Genomic DNA, 16,046 nt, shown 5'->3' with positions numbered 1-16,046 from the left:
GTCCACTGTATGGCCACAGAGTTCACATAGCTTCCACATACAAAAAATACTCATACTCTACTAAGTCTCCCCCAAATCTCATTTTATAAAGCCGTTGGCTCAAAAATCTAGGATCTTGTCATCTGTGTCAGGTCTAGGTACACATAGGCTCTTTGGGCACAGTTCCATGTTCATGGTTGCTCTGAATCTGAAGATGTGTGACCTGAAGTGACCAGTCACCTGCCCTGCAAACAGTGAACAGGCAATGATAACACAGAGATGGGATACCAACAGCAAGTCCACTCAAGGGGCAGTGGGATGGGGAGGGACTTAGCCATCACTGGCTAAGTCTAGCAGGACACACCATCAGTTCCTTGATTAGGGTACAGTGTTTCAGGGGATGATTTCCAAGGCTCTGTGCTGAGTGAAGTCGTCTTCCCTTTTCCATGAGACAAAGCCTGATTTTGTAATTAACTAGTTGGTTCAGTCCTACTTCCTTCCCAGAGGGCTCTTTTCTTTGTTTTTTCCTCTTTTTAAAAAAATACATTTTTTTAATTAAAAAAAATTTTTTTTTCCTTCTTTTTTATTTTTTAGCCATGCCACACAGCTTGTGGGATCTTAGTTCCCTGACCAGGGATCGAACCCCGGCCCCTGGCAGTTACAGTGCCAAGTTCTAACTACTGGACAGCCAGGGAATTCCCAGAGGGCTCTTTTCATTTGAACTGTTTTTAAACCTTTTATTTCAAATTGATTGAAATCTTTAAAAAAAAGTTTTGGGATTCACGATATGTCAAATTGTGATCCATTCCATTAGATGAAAGCCACACCCACATTTCCTCTGGAACACATTTCCTTCCTCCACCTTGAACTGAAGCAGATGCTCACATCTTACAGGTAGCTATCTCTCTTCCCAGTCCTGATCCCTTGCCTCCACCTCAACCACTTCTCCCAAACACTCAGCCCTTGGTTTCCCAGGAGCTCTTGTCACATTGGAAAACTTTGGAGTCTTCTTCCTCCTATTTTCCTTCTTTTATTTCTCTGATACCTTCTCCCCCCGCCACCTTTCAACTCCTTTCCCTCAGTTTTAGCCTCCTTCTCAGCTTACCTTGTGTTTGTCCCAAGAGTTGCTAAACTTCTTGTTTCTTCCAAGTCAGGGCTGAGCCCCTTCCTGGCTTGCCATACCTTTTTTTGTCTTCTGGGTCTGTGGATGAGGTTTCTCAGATGACTAATTTTGCTGTTGGGGGAGTATAGTAGATAATGTATAATGGCTCACTTAACATGCAACCAGTCCAACACTGTGGCAGCAGGCCTTTGCTCATTAAATAAGCTTGAAAGGTAAAAGCTCTTTCCCAGATATGGAAGGCTGCATAATGGCCCCCAGAGATATCAGATCTCAGTCTCTGGTATCTGTGTATGTTACCTTATATGGAAAGAGTTGTACAGATTAAATTAAAGATTTTTTGATGAGATTATCTTGGATTGTCCAGGTGCACTCTAAATGCAATCACAAGTGTTCTTATAAATGAGAGAAGGAGATTTGACACTTAGAGAAGAAATTCCTGAAACCACCAAGGGATTATAGAGTGATGTGGCCACAAGAATGCCAGCAGCCAGCAGAGGCTGGAAGGAATAGATTATCCCCTAGAGTCTCTGGAGATTGGCCCTGCTGACACTTTGGTTTCAGCCCTGTGACACTGATCTTGAACTTTTGTTTTCCAGATGTGAGGGAGTGCATTTCTTTTAATTAAACTATTATGTTTGCAGTAATTTCTTACACAGCAATGGAAACCAGAATCCCTTGCAGCTAAAATCCTGTATCTGACTCAGGTTCCATCAAGCAGATGTTCCCAGCATTAAGTGGTAGCTGTCAATGGACAAATCAGATGTTCTGAAGAACACAACAGAAGTATTACTGACTCTCCTGATGGTGATAATTGATTCTGCTGGGTGATTGTGTTGGGATTGCTAGCTTGGGGACCTGTCCACTCCTTAATTCTTGGTGGGAGTGTTAAGGTGGGTATCAATTTATTTTTGGATGGAGTCCCTATATTTGTCTTTGACTTGATCAGAGTAGGGGCTGGGTTGCCTTGCTTGGTTTTCCTGTTGTCTTCGTTTTGTACTCCAAAACACAAGTGAGACATGAGCTTGTGTAAGCAGTTTATTTGGGAAGTGATTGCAAAAAGCAGGAATGAGGTAGTGGGGGAAATGACAGAGGAGAGGAGGAAAAGCCAATAAGGTGTATGCTGCTGAGCTGGTGACCACTGTGAACAAGCTGACATCCATCGTGTTGGGTACTCCGTAAGGAGCTGGGTCATGTACATCTCAACTGACCCACTAGGTATGGGAAGCTGACACTTTGTGTGTGTGTGTGTGTGTGTGTGTGTGTGGCTTAACAACTGGCCGTTTTCACTCTGTCCCAGTTTTAATCCTATTGTCTTGCATGAGGTTGCAGAACAAGAGAGAGAATCCAGAAAGAGTTTTACAGTTTAGTTACAATTTCCTGGGAAGAAATGGCACACCGTGCAGGGCCACTCAGAGGTAGACAGAGGAGAGGGGGAACTGTGGATTCAGTGCCTGTACTGTGGATTCAGCAAGAAGGAAGGGGATAGGCATTGCAAGCAGGCTTAGGATTGGCTAATGTGAATATTTTCAGTGGACTTTGGGGCATTGAGGCTGTCCCTGACTGTTCTGCTACCTGGCCCTAGGGCAATTTGGGCAGGTGTGTACAGTAGTGCAGAGTGTGAGGGTACAACTCAGCAGGTGCTTGGGAGTGTGGACTTAATTGGCTGTTTAAGAGGGTAAACTCATCTAGCTAGGGCCACAAAATTGAGTCAATACTGAGCTCAATTATTTGGGGTATTTGAGTGGCCTGAATAAATGAGGAGACTTCTAGAGTGTAGGACATACATTGCCCTAAACAGCATAGGGTCAATTTCTCAGGTCAGTGTGGCAGGTCTGGCCACTATGTTGTTGGAGAGTATGGATTGTTAGTGAAGTCAGTGTAAAGATTCGTTGTATTTGTGTGTTGACTAGTAGAAAGCGGTGGTCGTGGTGGTCATGGTGGGAGACTCCAGGTGGGAATTCGTGGTGGAAAGCTGGGGCAGGGAGTAGGAGAGGCACTGGGGAGTGTGTTGTCCTTTCCCCAGCAGGTTGAGGAATTGACTGATATGTGGCAGTTGTCTCCTGGGAAAGGCAACAGTCTCCATTAATTTGTAGAACGGTACAGACAGTAGTAATCTCTACCAGATTTCCCTTTAGGCATAGAAGTGTAGGGATGTATGTTTTTGCAGAGAGCAAGAGTATACTTGGATCATGGGATAAGCAGACAGGGAGCTCAAGAAACACAATAGAATCCCTAATGTCAAAGGAAGAAAAGCAATGAATGTCCTGGACCTAGTTTGCCAGCACCTTGGGTGGGGCAAGTCTTGGGCATCCCTGGAGCAGAGGTTTTAGTGTCCAGGACAGAGTTGTCTCCACCTCAGGGGGCGATGTCATCTCCAACTTTGAGCTCGTGGATAGAGCAATATTATTTAGAATGTGAGACTGGGGTATCCTTTTCAAGTGGACACTCACTTGGAGTGGTATGAGTCTTATTTTTCTGACTCTTTGGCATTATAAAGATGCTGAACAACTTGTCTAATTTGAAGGCAACGTTGGGCCTGGGAGCTTGACTTGCAAATATCTTTTAAGTTAGGAGGCTGTGGGTGCACAGCTAGCCAAGGTGATGTTGGCACCTGTGATACTGTCGTCATGAACCAAAGTGCCAGCACTCAACTGGCACAGTTAAAGGCTCCATTAAAGATGGCCAAATATGAGTTTTTAACTCTCCAAGGTTTTTCCCAGATGGATTATGAGTTGGGTTCTGTTGCAAATAGGTTTAAATCATATGGCCTGATTTGGATGTATGTTGTTAACAGGGTGTCTGGTTGTTTGACAATTAAAATATCTGTGGCTGTGGAGCTTTGGCATTACCCTCTAGACAGGCCCTCTAATTTGGCCAATTACTAGGTCCCTTTGCCTCAGCTGTTGGTTTGGATGGTGACAGGCAAGCCTGCAGAGTCTTTGGGTTGTAAAACTTGTATTAGTCAAAAGTGATGGCATGTGGGCCTGCATTCACCATGTTGGTTTAAACCATGGCTTCCTTGGAAGGTTTGGGACTCTGGTTTGCAAACCAGTGAAAACACCCAGACTGACAGTAAGGAGACCAACATTCAACAGAGTGGTGTACAGCTCACTTGACTGGCTTTTGTCATTTGATGTTGATTTTCCTCCAGCATGTATCAGTAACAGGTAGAGGTTTTCTGGTTTTATCCTTATGGGATATGGTTTTGATTTTATTATTATCTCCAAATGTGAATTTCATTTACTAAGTGGAGTTTCCTATTTATCTTTTCTGTAGTCCCCACTGCCTGTGAGAATGGTCCTGGAGTACCTGGAGATGTCAGCAAATCTGTAACCAAGTGTGTGGTCTCGTTTCCTGCTACATAATAGAAAAGACCAACTATTGAGACAAGTCTTTTGCAGAAAAAAACAAGGCTTTATTGCAGGGTGGCCAAGCAAGGAGACAGGAGGCAAAGTGGTGTATTTATCTTGGAAAGAGGGAGAAAGAGGGGCAGGGAGTTCAGAAACGATTGGTGGAAAGTAAGTGTAAGGTTCAATGGAAGTATTGAGTTCTCTGCCCAGGCACTACTGCTCTGCTCTTCATGTGTCATATGTGCAAATTCAGGGTGTTTGGTGTGTAACAGGGGTTGGATTTTTGGCCTGTGACATCTAACGTTCACTATCAGTCACCCTAGTCCCTCAATGTGCGTGTGCATCAGCAAGTTGTTTCCGTATCTGTGGTTTCCCTGGTGTTCTTGGATTATCATTTTGTTTCTACTACAATGACCTTGTAAATTATAGGGTATGGTTTCACAAGGGGCCTTGAATTAAGAGATTAAGGCCTGGGACAAGACAGAGACCCATATAAGGTGTCCACTTGCTGGAGTGGAATTTGAAAAATTGTCTGAGGAGACCATTATGTCTCTCAGTTGAATCGGCTATCAAGAACCTATCAGGAAGATAAAAGTGCTATTGAAGGCCTTTTTAAAGAGTCTAACATTGTGTATTCTGAGAAGTGAACTATGTGCCTTGGTTAATATCAGTAATGCCTGCAACCCCAGAAGGGATGAGGGTAGGGATAAATTATGGATGTGGATTTGCCTTCCCTGTACACAATGCTTCGGCCAAAACTGCCATCTGCAGGGTTAAGAATTCCTATTCACTATCTTGGTCTCATACACGGCATTACTTCTGATTGAAGAGTTCCCTTAACAACAAAAAAAAGTTATGCAGTGGGCCCAAGTTGTGATGGAATTCACTGGTCTTACCATGCTCCCCCCATCCTGAAGCAGCTGGCTTGATAGAACGGTGGAATGGTGTTTTGAAGACTCAGTTACAATGCCAGCTAGGTGGCAATACCTTGCAGGGCTGGGACAGGGTTCTCCAGGTTGTATATGTTCTGAATCAGTGTCTAATATATGGTGCTGTCTCCCATGGCCAGCACTCTAAGGTCCAAAAATCATGGGGTGGAAATGGGAGTGGTAACACTCACTGTTGTCCCTAGTGATCAGCTGGAAAATTTTTGCTTCCTGTTCCCACAACTGTATATTCCACTGGCCTAGAGGTCTTAGTCCCAGAGGGAGGAATGCTTCCACTAGGAGATACAATAATGATTCCACTGAACTGGAAGTTAAGACTGCTGCTCAGCCACTTTGGGCTTCTCATGCCTGTGAATCAACAGGCAAAGAAGTTACTGTGCTGGCTGGTGTGACTGATCCTGACTACCATGGGGAAACTGGACTACTTCTCCACAGTGGAGGTAAGGAAACCATGTCTGTGATACAGGAGATACCTTAGGGCTTTAGTATTACCATGCTCTGTGATTAATGCCAATGAAAAACTATAACAATCCAATGCAGCAAGAGTACTGATGGCCCAGATCCTTCAGGAATAAAGGTTTTGGTGACTCCACTGGGTAAAAAGGCACAGACAGCTGAGTTGCTTGATGAAGGCAAAGGGGAAACAGAATGGGTGGTGGAAGAAGGTGAAGATAGTTATAAATACCAGCTGTGATTCCATGACCAGTTACAGAAATGGAGATATATATATATATATATATATATATATATATATATATATATATATTCAGAAATCAGGATTGTTGAGGTTTGTCTACCCAACTGTGTCACTGTCCTACCTGGATGGGGGAGCCTTTCAAGAGAAGGAATCTCTTTGTACGTACTGAATTCACTGTCTTTTGACCCAAGAACACAGACTTTGACTCCCGTCATTGCCCTGGCTTGGGTGATGCACTCCAGTGGATTTGAAACATGCCCTAAGCACCAACCGTCCTAGGTGATTGACTTCCAGGACACTGAGGATTTCTAACATGTTCTTGTGACAAGTGTCTCAGGTACAGATTGTGTGCTTATGCAGGCACAAATTACATTTAGGCTCCAATTACATGTCTTTTTCTCAGCTAATCAGTGGGGACTGTGGGCATGGAACTGACTGGCTGAGGACCCTTGGTCCTTGTTGGGATTTCTGAGACTCTGTGGTCTAGGTCTGAATAAGGAATGGAAGAAACAATCACAGGGTGGGTTTGCGAGAGGGTCTCAGTCTTGCATCCCTCTGCCTGGGGACCCAGAACATGTCAAGTCCTAAAGATGAGCAGACCAGAGAATGTGAGGTTAGGGAAGCATTTATTGAGTGCCTGCTGTGGGACTCTGGCTGAAGCCAAGAGGCAGAGTGTGGCCAAGGCTTCACTCAGTCTCAGGTGCCAGGGGTCTTGGGATGGACAACCCCCCACCTAGCACAGACTCAGCTGAGGCAGTGGTGTTGATATAGTGCCTTTATTTCCTGAAGCCCATAAGCTCCAGTGCAGGGCATAAGCTGTAGTGCAGGGTGGGTCCTCCTTGCCTAGGAGGGCATCAGGCTCTGCTTAGTGGGCGGCTCTGGGTCTTTCTCCTCACTGACTCCAAGGGGCTTGGGATTGGCCTGTGGGAGGTCAGAGTGTGACGTGGGAGTCTCCTCACATCCCCATGCCCACACCCTCCCTGGGTCCTGCCCTTCCTCACCCCACCGCTGCCAGCTTCTGCACCTTCGCCTTGGCTGTGTCCCTTTGGGAATGCCCTTCCCTGAAGACCATCTTCTGAGCACTCTGCGGACCCCCTCCTTGCCTTCCCACCCAGAGCTCCTTTCATAAGCTGTCTCTGCTCCCTGAAGCGGATTCCAGGACTCACAGCTTCTCCTGGGCCAGCCCTTTCCTCTTGCTTGCTCTGGCCTTGAGCAGGGACCTGCACTCCAAGCTTTTCTAGCTCCTCCTTCAGCCTAGACAAAAAGGGGTAGGGGGGTAGGGTAGGAGGGTGGGGAGGGAGAAGGGTAGGATTGTAAAGAGACCAAGTGACAGAGTCTAGGAGGGAGCAGAGACTCCCTTAGCCACCTTCCCCTTGGGGACCGGGGGAAAGGGAAGGGCTCCGTGCCCACCTCTGCCTCTTCTGCTGCAGCTGCTGGCACTTCTGCTGCAGCTGCTCCTGGCGCTGGGCAGCAGCCTCCAGGAACTCCTGGGCCTTCTCGTTCTCCTCCTCAAACAGATGCCTGAGGGTGGGCATCAGTGCTGGCAGCTCCTCCCCCTCCCCGTCGCCCCCTCCCCATCCCTCTCTTACACCACAGCTGCTGCTTCCTCGCTGCGCAGGAAGAGCCCCTCAGTGATTGCCGAGCAGCCCTTGGCTCCAAACTGGGAGCACAGACGATGCTTCACATCCTCCAGCTTTGCCTCCACCAGCTTTTCTGCAGCAGGAAGGGACAGATGGCAGGGCAGGGCAGGGCAGGGCAGGGCAGGGCAGGGCATCCCCATTCTCCAGGCCTCACCTTCCTTGAGCAGCTGCTCCTTGCTGCTGTCCAGGGCGCCAATCTCCAGGGCCAGCTGCTCTGGCTTCTGAGGGGTAGAAAGGTGGCCTGTCCACATCTCCTGGCTTCCGCCCATGTGCCTCAGAGAAGCCGATCTGGACCCGGTCTTTACTCTGCATGCCAGGCATGGTCCAGCCTCAGGGCCTTTCCATTGGCCATTCTGTCCACCTGGAGCTGTTTCACCCCAGATACCTGTGGTGCTACGCTGGAGAGGCTCATGAGGGTTAGTGTGCAGGAATTCTGCAAGGTTTGAAATCAGCCCTGGGGTATTCGCTACAGGGCATCCTGCAAACACCACCAATCAAGGCTGTTCTCTGGAGAGTCAGTTACCAGCCCAGCACTGCAGCTCCTCCTCTTCCCGCTCTGTGACCGCACTGAGCCCTTCCGTCCTGACATTCATTCTGTTTTCTTGTTTGGGATCCCCAGGTGGCAAACACTGGCCTGCTTGGTTCCCCACTATCTGCCCTGTGTCTGTGATGGCCCCAAACACACCCATGAACCTCCTTGATGGATAACCCCTCCTTGGTTCATCAGCGTTCCTCCTGACCACTTAAGGCCCCTGGGAGGGCATCAGGGATGGGTGGGCAGGGCCAGTGAAGAGGACAATACCGGGTGGCAGTGAGGGTGATGAGGAACTGGACTGAGCATGACTCTAACATACGGCTGCCAGGGCTTGCTCAGGAACTGGGTGCGGCAATTGAGAAGAAGGAGGCCTGGAGGATGACCCTGAGTTTTGGGCTGGTGCTGCCAGAGAAGATGTGGAAGGTGGAAGGAGTGGCTCTGAGTGACTCACGTGGAATTCCCACAGGTCCTTATGCTGGCCCATCAGATCCTCCAGTTGCTCCTCAAAATCCAACCTGGGGACCAAGCACACAGGATGAGGGGCCGTGGGCTGAGAGACACCCCTCCTCAACCTGGCTCAGGCTGGGGTCTTCATGCAGAGACATGGGGGAGCTCGCCCGTGCTCTTCACTCTGCTGGGAGCACCTCTGCCTCCTTGACCCTCCAAGCTTCAGCTCGGCCAGCTCCTCTTCTAACCCCCATTCTTAGTATTCCCCCCACTTACAATGCATCCAGCCCCCCAGGCCTTGGGCAATGGGCTTTACCTCAACTGCCTCTGTTTGCTCTTTTCCTGCTCAATCTGGGAGTTCAGGGCAGAAATTCTCTCCTTGCACTCCTGCAGCATGGTATGCTTCCTGGCAAGAGGCAAGGCAGCCGTCATGTTTTCTGAATGTCTCCCTAGGAGGAGCCTGGGGTGGGGCTTCTGCGTCCTTCTCTTGAGGTCTGTTCTAACCTTCTAGATTGAGGTCCTTCTCTGTAACTTTGTGGGAGGGGGGCATGAGCTCATGCCCTCTGGAAATGTCATTGTGAAGATTGGGGAGATCAATGTGGGCATGGTCACAAGTACAGGCACACACACATATTAGTCTCATGTGAATTTCTCAAACAGTTTCAAAGTTGGTATGCTAGGGGCTTGGGGCCTCTGGTCACAAAATGAGCAAAATAAGGATTCAGGAGGTAGAGAGATGGATGCACAAGTGGTTGGGTGGATGGAAGGATAATGGATGAATGGAGAGAGACTGGTGCACAGATGGTTGGCTTGACGCCTAAATGAAGAGACAGATGAGTAGACAGCCAAGACAGCCTGCAGAAAAGTATGAAGGTATAGAATAAAAACCAGCCAAAGGAATTTAATTGACATTCTAGCAAATGAATGCTTATCCCAGTGAATGGGTACTCCTAACACTACTGCCTACTGTTGGAGTCAAGGTGGGAAGACAGTCATTTGGCCTCCCCGTTTTAGGGAGATGAGAGCTGTGGGTTTAAGACTGATTTCCTCTGCTTTCTCTCTCTACCAGAATGAAGGGACAGCACTGAGCAGGGGCCAGGTGGAAGCTCTTACCTCTGTGTCTCACTTTCCTTCTCCTGGCAGTGGAGCCGGAGGATCCTCAGGGTCTCTGCAGGGAGAGGAAGTGAGGGCCCCGTGAGAGCCCATCAAGGCATGAGGTTTGGGCAGAGGTAAAAGTGCCAGATCATATGGGGTCTCCTGGAGCTGATGGAACTTTGTCATTTACTGCATGTTTGGTGGCAGCCACAGGAGGGATGCAACGTGATTCAGGTTTCAAAAGGCTTCTACTGCTACAGAGACAGTGGGCTTCTTCAGGGTGGCAAAGGCAAAAACCTGGAGATAGAGTAGCTGCAATTACCTTGCTTTTTGCTCAAGATCTCTTTCAGGCGTACTTTCTCTCCACTCACTGGAAAAAGCAGTAACATGTTCAGGCATCAGAGTCCACAACACTGAACCTTCAGGGACTGGGCTTGCCCATGGTCACATGGGCGGTTTGGTACAGCCCTACCCCCAACCCCAAATGTAGACCCCTCGAGGTGAGCCCCTTCCCCTCTTGTGCCCATACTCCCTGTAAGCATCAAAGGGCCCTCAAGTTGATAAAGGGTGGCTGTGAGGACCCTGTGGAATGGCAGGGCGTTTACGTGGAGGGAAGAGGAAAAATAAACACATTGCATGAAGTTGGGTAAGGGCTGTGAAGAAACACATCGAGCAGTAAGGGGCACGTGACTAGGTGTGGGCAGAGTGCTGTCTTTGGGTGGGGTAACTGGGGAAGGCCTCTCTGAGAAGGGGACATTTGAGCTGAGAACTGAATGATGATGTGAGGCAATAGGAACCTGTATTATCTGGGGGAACCTCCTAGCAAAGCCCCTAAGGTAGGAGTATGCTTGAAGGGTGTTTCAGGAACACTCCCACCCAGAGTTGGACGGGGGAGATTGGTAGGACCTGAGGTTGGAGAGGGGGCAGGAGCCCTTGGCCACGGCAAGATGCTGATGGGAATATTGGGTTCAAGGATGCATGACATTGTGGGGACCTCTGGGTCATCCCCCGCAAGCTTACGTGAGTCCAGTTCCTTCTGCAGGGTCTCCCAGACAGTCCGGGCCTCTCCTAGCTCCTCACTGGCTTTCTTTTTTGCTGTGCCAAACCGCAGGACATTGTGTAAGTGTCTGTTCTTGCAAACATTTCACATTTGTCTTTAAGCAAATGTAGAGGGGCCCAGATTTTACAGAGCAGGAAACAAGTCTTCCAGAGCCCAAGCCCTTCTTGTTGGGCTCAGTTGACAGCAGGACAGGTTAATAAACATGTGAGTATAGCACCTGAATTTAGATGGGCCCAACCAACCCATGCTAGGTTTAATGCTCTGCTGGTTCAAAACACAGTAATTTTGAACGAGGGGCCCTGCATTTTCATTTCGCACTGAGCCCTGCAAATCATGTAACCGCACCTGGCAGACAAGCCAAGGTCCTGAGCTCACCTTGCTGAACCTCATTAATCCGGTTAATCAGGACGTCAATCCTGGGCTCTAGGCTTCCGGCTGCAGGGAAACAAGGAGGTTGAGTGAAGATGACAGGGCAGGTGAAGGGAGGTGGATGCCCTCCAAGGGCTCACATTCTAGGGAGGGGAGACAGGAACAGATAAAGAACCTGAGTCAGGTTGTGATTAAGTGCAGTCAAGAGAAACACAGGAGGGGCAACAGATTAAGAAGTGGAGTGGGACGTGCTTCTTCAGATATGGCAAGACCCCTTGAGGGCCCCAAATGAAGTGAGGGGGGCAGACCTTGCTGTTCCCTGGGTGGGGGTGGGAGACAGTCAGTGCAAAGGCCTGCCCTAAGGTGGAAACATGGGTGGAAGGTGCCTGGTGAGCAAGCGAGAGGAGCAGAGGTGAGGCGGAGGGAAGGTGAAACCCTGGATCCAGCAGAGTGCATGGGAACCAAATGTGACGGCCAGCAAGGGGACTGCAGCTGAGTTTTGGGAAAACGTTTGTACTTTATCCCCTTATACTTGAATTCTGAATCATGGGTTCATATTTTTACTTCAAAAAATTGTTTTAAAAGTAAGAGAGAACAAATGAGTTAATTTTCCAAGGTGGTGAATTTTGGGCCTTGGAATTGATACCACTTCTGCCTGTCCCCAAATCTCAGGCTGAGCCTCAGTTACAGAGGAGACATGTGACCTTTCTGCAACTTGTTCACCATTTCCATCAAGTCTTCAATTTTCTGTGAGGACTTGGCCTGCCCTGTGGAGAGAAAACCAAACATTTAAGAATTATGTAGGATCCAATAAAGATTAAAAAAAAAAAAAAGAATTATGTAGGAGTAAGAAGCCTGAGGAAGGATCTGATAACACTGGGCTGGGAGTGAGGTGCGCTGAGGGCAGGTCTCCAGCCAGAGTGGTGCATCTGCTCCTTGCCCTTAGGGAGACACTGTACAAGGGATGAACCGGCCCTTCATGGGCAGATTTTCCTAAAGGGTGAAATGACACCACAGATTTCCCCTTAATAAAACTCAGGGCAAGGAAAGGGGTACACTCTTACTGCTGATCCTGTTCAAGGCCTGGCCAAAGCTCAGGATGTAATAATGAAAGAAAAAAAAAGAAGTGGTATTAAAAACTGGAAACAAGGAGTCAGAAATCACTGTAACTAGTAGGTGGCATAATGAACTAGAAATTTCTAGAGATTACCCAAAAAAACCTTACAAGGAATAGTGAGAAAATCTAATAAGATGTCTCATTTAAATATATATAAATATAAATAGCTTTCCTATATACAATTGTTGTTCTGCAGGCTCCAAGCAAAATATTTCATATTAACTTGCTTATAATCAATATAGGCACATATTTTTAACTCCTTGATGAATTAGTAGATCTAGGCAATTATTATTAATGGCATTAACATCACAATAAAAATAACTGGACATTATGAGATATGTGATGTAAAAATTCAATGTAGGATTCTTGTAAAAAAATGACACTAATACTTGTTAAGCCTCTCAATCTAAATAACCAATTCAGAGGAAATACAGGGAGAGAGGAACATTTTAAGTGACACATGGGCATGCAATTAGTAACATCCACACTGGGAAACGTCACAGGAAAAACAACCCAGTTTCTTTAATTTAAACACATTTTGGGGGAAAAGGGAGAAAGGAAGATCCTTACAGACAAAAAGAAATTAAAGAAACATATCAACCAAGCTCAATAAATGGACCATATTTGGATTTCGATTCAATTGAAAGCACTTTTTAAAACAGTGACGACACAATCAAGGAAATTTGAAAACTGACTAGTTGATGAAACAAAGGAATTATTTTAGCCATTATTCAGATGTGACAATGCTATTGTGGTTACTTTTCTGCAAAGAGTGCTTATTTTTTAGAGAGATATATGCAAATATTGGGTTGGCCAAAAAGTTTGTTTGGGTTTTCCCATACCATCTTACGGAAAAACCCGAACGAACTTTTTGGCCAAACCAATATCTATGGATGATATGTTATGATGCCTGGGATACTTCGAAATGAAACAGTGGAGTAGGTGGTAGTGAGTGGGTGAGGATAACGAGGAAACAAGATTGGCCAAGAGCTGATAACTGTTAAAACTGAAAGATGAGTTCATGGGGTAATTATACTTTGTTCTTGACTTAAAAAAATTTTTTTAGGACTTCCTTGGTGGTCCAGTGGTTAAGACTCTGCACTCCAAATGAAGGGAACCCGGGTTTGATCCCTGGTCAGGGAACTTGATCCCATATGCCACAACTAAAGATCCCACATGCTGCAATGAAGATCCCGCGTGCTGCAACTAAGACCCAGCACAGCCAAATAAATAAATAAATAAATATTTAAAAAAATGGTTTTTAATTGAAGTATAGTTGACTTACAATGGTGTTTTAGTTTCAGGTGTACAGCAAAGTGATTTGGTTATATTATATATATACTTTTCAGATTCTTTTCCATTATAGATTACAAGATATTGAATATAGTTCCCTGTGCTATAGAGTAGGTCCTTGTTTCTCTTTAGTAGTGTGTATCTGTTAATCCCAATCCTAACTTCTCTCTCCCCCACCCCTTTCCCCTTTGGCAACCATAAATTTCTTTTCTGTGTCTGTGAGTCTATTTCTGTTTTGTAAATAAGTTCATTTGTACCAGTTTTAGATTCCACATATAAGTGATATCATATATTTCTCTGATTTACTTCACTTAGTATGATAATCTCTAGGTCCATCCATGTTGCTACAAATGGCATTATTTCATTACTTTTTGTCTTAGTAATAATCCTTTGTATATATGTACCACATCTTCTTTATCCATTCATCTGTCAATAGACATTTAAGTTGCTTCCACGTCTTGGCTACTGTAAACAGTGTTGCTATAACACTGGGGTGCACGTATCTTTTTGAATTAGAGCTTTCATCTTTGCCAGATATATGCCCAGGAATGGGACTGCTGGATAATATGGTAACTCTATTTTTAGTTTTTTTTTTTTGAGGAACCTCCATACTGTTCTCCACAGTGGCTGCACCAGTTTATATTCCCACCAACCGTGTAGGAGGGTCCCCTTTTCTCCACACCCTCTCCAGCATTTATTATTTGTAGACATTTTGATGGTGGCCATTTTGACCAGTGTGAGGTGATGCCTCATTGTAGTTTTGATTTGCATTTCTCTAATAATTAGCCATGTTGAGTATCTTTTCATGTGCTTGTATATTTTTTTGTATATGCTTAAATTTATCCATAATAAAAAGTTTAAAAAAAATAAAGCAACCAACCAATCAAACAATATAGAGAAGGTAAATAATCATTTCTAGGTAAGAATGGAGAAATGGAGAGAACAATTAACCAAAAACTACACAAATGGCTAATAATATTTGAAAAGACGTACTACTTCAGTCATAATTAAAGAGATGAAAATAACATGTTGCATCTAGCAGGTTGGTAAAGATTAGTAAGTCTGATAAGGCCCAGTGTTTGTGATGATGTAGGGAAACAGGCACTAACACTGACAGACTGTGGAGAGTGAGGCAACCTTTTGGAGGACAGTCTGGCTACATCACCATTTTGAAGACAAAATTCCACTTCTAGGAATTTATCCATCAGATATGCTTGGTTAAATATGCAAAAGGTATGTTAAATGACACTGAAGCAATATTTATGTCAAAAGTGGGAAAAAAACGTGAACGCCCATCAGTAAAGAACTGTGCATGGGATTTAGCTGTTCCCTCCTCACGTTTTCGTACCACCATCTAGACTACTATCCAGTCCATGCATCTATATGTTTTGTGTGATCCTCTAGGAAGGTGACCAAAAAGGGGGAAAAATAATTTAAATGTTAAAATTTGTGCCAGACGGGCTACTGCAAAGCCTTTACCCACTGGTCTTTCTATCATCTGAATGTGCTATCAAGTTGAAAGGACGTCCTCTGCCTACTTTTAGCTACTTAAGCGGAGCAGATGGGGCAAACGAGGCCAGCGGGAGGTGAGTGAATGTAGGACGCGGGCCTGTGGGTGAGTCCTCGCGGCTGCCGGCAGAGCCGCCGAGACCCTTCCGCAAGGGACGAAAGTCCTTTTTCCCCACGTCCGCCCTGACTCGAAGCAGCGCCCGCGTGCGCTCCCTGCCCGCCCAGCCGTCTACCGCCCGGCTCCCGCCGTAGGCCTCGTGAGAGGCCGTCGCCGGGGTCGGCTCTACCTCCGGCCTCGTCAGCCCGGCCCACGGCTCCCGCCTGCTCCGCGTTCGAAGACCCCGAGCGCCCCGCCATTTCCTCTCAGTCTGGCGCCTCCGCTTGGATTGGACGGAATCCGCGCCGGGGGCGGGGCGGCCTCAGCACGCCTGCGCAGTGCGACCCGCGCCGGATCCCTTCGTTAGCAGGCCGCGGAGTAGATAGTTGGGCAAGCGCCAGTGCGCATGCTTGAGGCCTCCCGGCGCAGATTCAGCGCAGAGCAAGCGAGGGCCGCGCCTGGTCTTCCAGGCTTGTGATTGGCCGGTTGAGGAGCCGGTGACCTGCGAGAGTGTTGAGGCCTCCCGAGAGCCCGCCCCACGTGACGTCACCCGCGTTGCGGCGAGTGAGCCCGAACCTGGCGGTGGGGAGCCGAGTGTGATTTCCGTCTCTGCACACTTAGGCGAGGTTTCCGGTTTACCGGAAACCTCCGCGTGGGCGTTCTGGACCGAGGCCGTGAGTTGGCCCCACCTGACTCATCTTGGCCGCTCTTCTCGGCTGGACGCGGAGGAGAGCGCAAGGGTGCAGCGAGATCCTGATTCTTCCCAGCGTGATCCCGAGGCTGGTCCT

General features: G+C 47.1%; 1 protein-coding gene across 1 annotated transcript; it reads right to left on the bottom strand.

The window, feature by feature from the left end:
- Positions 1-6,939: 6,939 nt before the first annotated feature.
- Positions 6,940-15,518, bottom strand: SYCE1 (synaptonemal complex central element protein 1). Its single transcript, XM_059900727.1, has 13 exons — positions 15,449-15,518; positions 11,947-12,009; positions 11,249-11,308; positions 10,834-10,908; positions 10,136-10,183; positions 9,832-9,886; positions 9,035-9,124; positions 8,723-8,786; positions 7,891-7,957; positions 7,686-7,809; positions 7,507-7,617; positions 7,263-7,350; positions 6,940-7,017 (listed from the first exon to the last, which is right to left on the bottom strand). Exons 1-13 carry the CDS (start codon positions 15,516-15,518, stop codon positions 6,940-6,942), a joined length of 993 nt encoding a protein of 330 aa, XP_059756710.1.
- Positions 15,519-16,046: the final 528 nt, after the last annotated feature.

The sequence above is a fragment of the Balaenoptera ricei genome, chromosome 16 (genome assembly GCF_028023285.1).
Source record: "Balaenoptera ricei isolate mBalRic1 chromosome 16, mBalRic1.hap2, whole genome shotgun sequence".
Lineage (NCBI taxonomy): Eukaryota > Metazoa > Chordata > Mammalia > Artiodactyla > Balaenopteridae > Balaenoptera > Balaenoptera ricei.
This window is presented reverse-complemented; position numbering and strand designations above follow the sequence as displayed.